At 36.1% G+C, this 7,245-nt stretch overlaps 2 protein-coding genes and 1 non-coding gene across 3 annotated transcripts; 2 read left to right on the top strand and 1 right to left on the bottom strand.

The window, feature by feature from the left end:
• Nucleotides 1–1,709: 1,709 nt before the first annotated feature.
• LOC111386179 (DEAD-box ATP-dependent RNA helicase 57-like) lies at nt 1,710–2,660 on the bottom strand. Its single transcript, XM_023010634.1, has 2 exons — nt 2,396–2,660; nt 1,710–2,244 (listed from the first exon to the last, which is right to left on the bottom strand). The coding sequence occupies exons 1-2, from the start codon at nt 2,505–2,507 to the stop codon at nt 2,123–2,125; spliced, it is 234 nt and encodes a 77-aa protein (XP_022866402.1). The 5' UTR covers nt 2,508–2,660; the 3' UTR covers nt 1,710–2,122.
• Nucleotides 2,620–2,691, top strand: TRNAE-UUC. The gene has a single exon. It is a non-coding gene; the product is annotated as a tRNA-Glu (tRNA).
• Nucleotides 2,692–5,839: 3,148 nt separating this feature from the next.
• Nucleotides 5,840–6,931, top strand: LOC111386180. The gene has a single exon (XM_023010635.1). The coding sequence runs from the start codon at nt 5,840–5,842 to the stop codon at nt 6,929–6,931; it is 1,092 nt and encodes a 363-aa protein (XP_022866403.1).
• Nucleotides 6,932–7,245: the final 314 nt, after the last annotated feature.

The raw sequence follows: 7,245 nt of genomic DNA, 5'->3' as shown, positions 1-7,245 counted from the left end.
TTGAAGAACATAAGATTGAACTATAGAATTGTCTTAAATAACACTTCTGAACCAAAGTAACCATCTAAACCAAAGTAACCATCTAAACACCATTCTAAGAAACTTAACCAGCTTTTAAAAAATTCATCTAATGGACCTTGAACTTGTGACCTTAAGTGTTCTAGGGGATCAGTAATTCACAGTCCTATTCTGAAATCTAAGGTAGAAGTTATTTTAGTTGAGAAGTCCAAACTAAGCATTGACTGTGAACTAAGATTCTGTTCCTAACTACAGTTCCAAAAAAAGACATTGCACTAGGTAGGCTAGTCCAGTTGAAAACAGCTACCTGCATTGATGTGTGAAGTCACCCTAAGTAATTTGATCCTGTGTATTTCAAATAAATAGTCTACCAATGAAGAAGGCTACCTTAGTGATACGAGTGAAAGCTACCATCTGAAATCTCGGAAAAAGTTACCTACACTGATGTGTGACAGTCAGTCTTGAGTAATTTGGGCCTATGTATCACAAATATATAGAGGATAATCTACCGGGAAAGAGGGCTACCTCAGTGATAGAGTGAAAACTACCGACTTATGGAAAAAGCTACCCTCACTAATGAGTGAAAGTCAGCATTGAGTGGTTAAAATCTATGTATATGAAGTATGTAGGAAATTATTACTCTGGTGGAGGCTACCTCAATGCTAGAGTAAAAGTAATTGATTGCGACAAAATGCCTGACTAAGTCTTGGATGCTAATGAGGATCTAGATGATTAGTTAGTTTGACTTGCTCGGAATGGACTTCGAAGCTAAAATTTCAGAAGCTGAAGAGATCAAGGTAAGATTGATGAGTCGAAAACACTCACCTCTACAAGTTCTGTTTACAAAACTGCTATTGTTATCCAGTAAAAAGGGTAGGCCAGTATGCTATGGTTGACTTTAAAAAAAAAAAAAAAAAAAAAAAAGGTTTTAACTCCGCCTGTGTCATGTGACCTTGAGCATCTCACAGCCGGTCCCAAGCCCGGAGTAAGGAGGAGGGTTTTGTGTTTTTAATACTTGAACAAATGCTTAATTGCAAGCCATTCTGTCTGTTGATTTATCTGAATCTACTACTAGCAGTGTGTTAGCTTAATTGCTGAATCTTTTCCTTTTGATTTCGATCCAAAGATCAAGTTTTGTACTTCTATATATGTATTGTTCCTTGCACCTTCACTCATAATTCATTGACATGTCATTCTTACCTGTTTATTTTGTGCTTAGTGTATTTCTAGGGACGATCATAGAAGTGATGACCATAACAAAAAATGCAGTAATCAGTTGACAGGGCATCATATTGACAGTAGAATAAGATATACTAATGTTGTTTGATATGAGTAGCCTCCATTCAATGTCTTAAAGACGGAGGCCAGAATGGAAAAGTTCAAAAGATGATTTTCACTTATTGAAAATTTGAAATCACCTGCTATACTTACTTTATCTCTTTCTCAATAAGGCTTAAGCATAAAAATAAATAGCAGCTCTAGGAACAAAAATAGTAGAAAAGGATGAAAAGAAAAAATAAAAATAGAGGAGCACTGTAAATCGCAAGAGAAAGCATTTGACAACAGTCCGAAAACTGAGGTAAAAAAAAGCATAATCAAGCCCGATGGTAATAAAACCCTCATAAACTAATTTTAACCCCCAAAATGCCTCATAAGTCTGCAGAATTATGTTAATGCAGTTCATAGCCAAGTAGTTATAATAAACTCTTAGTATAGGACTCATTATAAATTTATAATCATGTCAATCAGGAGCACATTCAATCCTCTCAGATTGTAAACTTGCAAGGGCCAAACTTCTTGCTTGCATCATGTAACATTGGTGCATCAGGAACAATAAAACAATTTTTTTTTTTTTATCATTTTAGAATTTGTTCAAAATCAAGCCCATAAAAAGAAAGACCTTCCCCTTTCTTCTCTCCCCACCCCCCCCCACCTCGGTTCGTAACCTCATAGCTAGTTGTGTAAGTAATCGTGTAATACTCTAGTATCATATACAATATACTAAGTTAGCAATGGGTGTTGAATTTTGCATTTACGTTGATTTGGTCTTAGCCTAATTTACGGACTTCGTCTCAGGCCCCGACAATCACAGGACCGGCCGTGTCTATGAGGGTACCTCACAACCAGAATCAGCCATGACCTTGGCTACGTTTCTCAAAAATGGAACATCGGCTTCTGTATATAAAGTTATGGACTCTCCACTCCTCCCGGCTCCACCAGAACGGCCTGTTTGGCAGTTGGTAAAACTGAGTTTCAGTAACCACCAGAAATTGATGCTTGAGGCAAATAAATGATATTTCGAGTTAAAGAAAATAGGCAGGTAATTTAACACCCAAAATTGCACTAGCTAGAAGTACTTCAAGGATAAATTACATACCAATCCTGTGAATATAGCAGCTGCAGAATCTGGAAAATCGTAGTTGATCACACAACTGACACCTTTGAAATCCATGCCACGGGCAATAACATCGGTGGCGATCAAAACCCATGTTTTACCAGACCGGAAGTTATCAACAGCATTTTCTCTCTGCATTTGATGGAAATGTCTCATATAGATTGATGAAATTTCAAGTAATAACTAGAAGAATTGAAGGTAAAAAATCCATTGTCGTCCAGCGGTTAGGATATCTGGCTTTCACCCAGGAGACCCGGGTTCGATTCCCGACAATGGAACTCTTTTTCTTTATATAGTTTTGATTTTGACAAGAAAAATGTAAAAAGGAGCTGTATCCAACTCCAAGCCCTTCCATCGCCCCCAACCAAAATCACCTAAACTTTCTAGTATTCAACTTACTACACAGTAGGTAATTTTACCAAAACACTTTAATGTTTTTCCCTTTGTTTATTCCCGTTAAATGAAATCATCTCTAGTTAAGGAACATGTATTTTTCCTCACTAAAATAAGAGGTTAACAACTTAAATTTATAGTTTAGAGGAATTGTTCTTCTTTTATTACTTATCCAAAAATTAAAAATACCGACGCCTAGAGATCAAACTCAATCATATATCTATCTTCCCTCGTTCATCACTTAATTTTGAATGAATTTATAAATTTTATTCAAACATTGTAAATTATTTGTGATCAAACTTCCCATTTTTCCTAGTCTACTAGAGATGTTCTAATCTCCCTAGGACCCAGTGGATGATTCCCAATTGACTTTCTGCCCCTTTCCCGCTTTCTTATTTGAGTGCCAGAAATGATTTCTGAAACCTTAGTTGACTTTTTGTCTTTTTGTTGATGATACTATTAAAATTATTGGATTGCATGTGGCCTCCCAAAGAATAATTGACACAAAGTCTCATTGGCTATTTTTTCCAATCTGCACCATTGTGAAGAAGATGAAGAGCCCACTAGAGTTGCCTTTTTGAAAATTATTCAAGTTTTGTCAGATTTTTTGTTTTTTTCCCCTATTTATTCACTGATTTTCACCTTTTTCTTGAGTGAATGTATAGCACATGGGACACTTAACCGCTCTTTGAATTCCATTTTAAAAAATATATATATATTACAAAAAGTGATCTTTTTGGAAATTGTATGATTATAAAGTAGGAAATTTTAAATTTATGTGCAAAATTATTTTATTAAAAGGATGTGTGCATGAAAATGAACTTTAAAGAACGGGGATCAAACGTGAACTTAATTTGTTGCATAAGACACCAATACAAGGCCTTATTCAGAATGTTTTAAAGATATCTGCAAATTTTTATAAGCTTCAAAGGAAGAAAACTTAGAATTACATTGTTTTTTTAGCCTCCATTTGGCAAATATATAATGGTTTATAAATAGGAATAGTGAAATGAATAATGGCAACTCCACAAAATGTGTGAATAATAATGAGATGTGATTATATGTATGTGTAATTGAAGTTATTATTCGACATTGACTAAATTTATACATTTTTTTTTCCTCGATTCAATTCTTTTCCTTGAATAGAGGCGTCAAAGTGTGTCATTCTACTCATGACTGATGGTCTGGTAGGTAGGAGTTTGCTTCTAGCCACAAGGCAACCTGACACGGGTTGTACATAGGTTAATTCGCTCTTGAAGCTGGGTTTGATACTAATATACCAGGACTTGTTTATTTACAAGAAGGGAAAAAACCTTAAGCATAAAAGTGAAATTCCATAGACCAAGCATTACCTGAACTTTACGGATCTTAGATAATTTTAACCATGCCATGCCAGCTCGATAAACTTACAAAAGGTATCGTGTTGGTTCAAGCATAGCCGTGCACGAACAACTTTACAGTTGGGCTGGCTTGCTGCTGGCACAACGTCTTGACAAATCAAGATATCATGTCATTTATGAGACTTCAGAAGAGTACGATGGCACATAAACTATGTTCGTCAACCAAGTTTGTTCATTGGTCGTAATTAGTTAGTGGGGAAAAACCTGGCTGGGATTCACCCTTTCTCAACGAATTTCTTTAGACAAAGACTCCACTTTTTTCTCTTTTCGAATGGTAAATATTTCGTGTCTTTCCAACTACAGAGCGGACAAGGCCTCTTGACGATGTAAATAACAGGTCGTTAACGAGAGAGTGATGGCAATGTGGGCCCTCCAACTAGAAATGCATGCATCCCTGCAAATTTTCCATTTGATTTGAAGTCTGAACAAGAACACGTGTCTAATACACATAATTAATAAACTTTTAATTCATTTTTTTTTCTTTGATCTTTCATCATGGTTTGGTCTACTTACCAAAAAACACGATAAAATTTGCTTACCAAGAATAATCAATAGGAGAGTGATCAATGGTCCACTTCTATAACTGGATTCGATTCACAGTTCACTGATAGAATGAATCATGTCAAGATTACCAAAATTGGTGAAGTATAAATAAATTTGGTGATAATGTCTCTTACTTTGAAAAGAAGTACCAATCACCCATGACCCATCCAATCTCACAAAATAGGAACCAACCAAATTTTTGCACCATCCATTCCCTTGTTCTGAAAATGTGTGTGCATAATCGTACATGATGATTCCAACAACCTCCGGCGGAGGTCATTACTCGATATTTACTGCACTTTTTTCTTTTATATAATTTCAACCCTATCCCTCAAAGGAAGACTCGATCCAAGTTAACTTCGCTCTCATCATTTTTGCACTTAAAAGCACATAGAATCTATATATACACATACAACTCAAATTTATTGTAATTTTAGTTTTGTTACAAGTATACTAAATTTGACATCATGAATGATATTGTTTGACGTGGTAATACTTTGGGCCATTGATTTTAACAAAACTTGTGCATATCAATGGCACATTTTTCACACATTACACAATGTCATCCATAATGTCAACTATAAATGTACAACTAGCATATGAAAAATTTCATGTCGGAAAAAAGTAATGAAAAAGTTAAATGGAAGCAAAAGGTCCCATTGAAAAAAGAGGTGCAACACCAAGCAGACGTAAACAAACCTGAAATTAAAAGTCTATTGTCTGATTCACCCATCCGTGCACAAATGCTTGTGTCCTAAATCCGATTTAATTCTCTATGTGAAAGTTATGTCCACTTTATCACAATTTTCTATTGTAAGTAATGCCGTCTCTTACACAAATAACAACTGAACCAGATATATCATATCTTCGTGAGAATAGAAAATAATACCGTCACGAAAGAGATAGCTTATTGCCTACTACCCTCCCATCAATCCCAATCTCTTTCCCATAAGAGCAACCAAAAGAAACCCCCAAACCACTAGAAGATAAAAGAGTCACCTGTAATTATAAAAAACAAAAGAGAGAGGAATGGCAACCTGGCAAAAACTAGTCCTATAAACAGTAGATTGAATACCATTGTTAGCATATAATGAAGATTTCATCAAAGTCAGTTTCAAGTCCAAGCAGAGCAGAGAAATTTCCACCACCATTGTTGATGTTCTTGAGGAGCAATGGCGGCAGTAGAAGCAGAGGCAGGTCACGTGCAAGCCCAATGTTTTACTTGCGCAGTAAAAAGAATGCAGCAGCGATAGAAGCAGCGATAGAACCATCCTCACCTAAAGTAACTTGCATTGGTCAAGTTCGAGTTAAAAGGTCCTCAAAATCCTCACGGCCTAAGAAAACTGGCGGTGCCACCACCACAAGCTGCCTCTGCTGGTGGTTCAAGAAAATTGACTTTCACAATTTTACTTCAGGATTTCATAAACCAGAGCCCCTCCGCCGGTTTTTTATCAAATGCGGTTTGTTTTCTCGATCTGAATGTTGCAAGAAGTCTGATACCGGAGAGGATTCTTTTGGAGTTGAACCAATTCAGACAAGTCAGAATATTCAAAACCATATTGGTACTAATTGTGAAATTCTTGGACCTCAATTTCAAGAAAATAATGTGGATTTTCTTGGTTCCACTACTCCACATGTGGGTACTAATGAAATTCTTGGAACCCAAATTCAAGAAAATATAGTGGATTTTCTTGGTTCTTCTTCTCCACATGTTGATAATAATCACGAAATCCTTGAAGCCCAAATTCAAGAAAATAAAGGAAATTTTCTTGATTCTTCTTCTCCACCCAAGAACGCTTTCCTTTTGACTAGGTGCAGATCTACTCCTTGTAGGTCTTCATCATTGGCCAGCCGGTTCAGGGGATCTGCCCCATTAGCTACGCCAGAAACAGAAAATAATACTGATAAGGAAGCAAAAACGAAGCATGAATTTCGAGAATTAAAAAACCCTCGTGAAAATGTGGCAGTAGAGTCAAGAAACAACCATGAAGTTGAAAATTTTGAAGGTTCAGTAAATAATGTTACAAAATTGAATTCAACTGTGGGAGGTGTTGCATCGCATCCTTTACTACTTACAAGGAGTAAATCAGAACCAGCAAGAACAGCGGAAAGGCTAATGCCAGAAGCCAATTTGTGGAGGCAAAGAAGGTTAAGTGTTGTTGAGTCTTGTTCCCAAAATTGATAAGGGATTTTGTAATTTGTTTTTCAGGAGATTACATTGTCAAATCGCTAAACCTTTTTTAGCATTTTGTTTTGTTTCCTTAGCTCCGTTTGGCAAATCTAAAGATGAAAGACAATGCGAATGTTTCTGGTAATCTACCACTCCCCATGGGACTGTCATCTGAGTTGCTTGCTTCCTTGTTTTTTCCAGATTTTTACCGGTTATACTTTTATCCCATTTTTTCATTTCTTTAATTTGCATTTTACAACTTAACAATTTGATCTCAATCCATATTTTCGCGTGATACTGTGAATACTACAATTTGTAACCCAGTC

This window comes from Olea europaea, unplaced genomic scaffold (assembly GCF_002742605.1).
Source record: "Olea europaea var. sylvestris unplaced genomic scaffold, O_europaea_v1 scaffold3448, whole genome shotgun sequence".
Taxonomy (NCBI): Eukaryota; Viridiplantae; Streptophyta; class Magnoliopsida; order Lamiales; family Oleaceae; genus Olea; species Olea europaea.
The sequence above is the reverse complement of the archived record's forward strand: the minus strand, read 5'-3'. Positions and strand labels throughout refer to the sequence as shown.

What these genes read in the sequence shown, in the direction of transcription:
- LOC111386179 (XM_023010634.1), bottom strand. Translation starts at nt 2,507, where the DNA reads ATGGGTTTTGATCGCCACCGATGTTATTGCCCGTGGCATGGATTTCAA. An exon ending in CTGCTATATTCACAGGATTG is followed by an intron (nt 2,245 to 2,395) that starts GTATGTAATTTA and finishes ACTGCCAAACAG; the next exon opens with GCCGTTCTGGTGGAGCCGGG.
- LOC111386180 (XM_023010635.1), top strand. Translation starts at nt 5,840, where the DNA reads ATGAAGATTTCATCAAAGTCAGTTTCAAGTCCAAGCAGAGCAGAGAAA.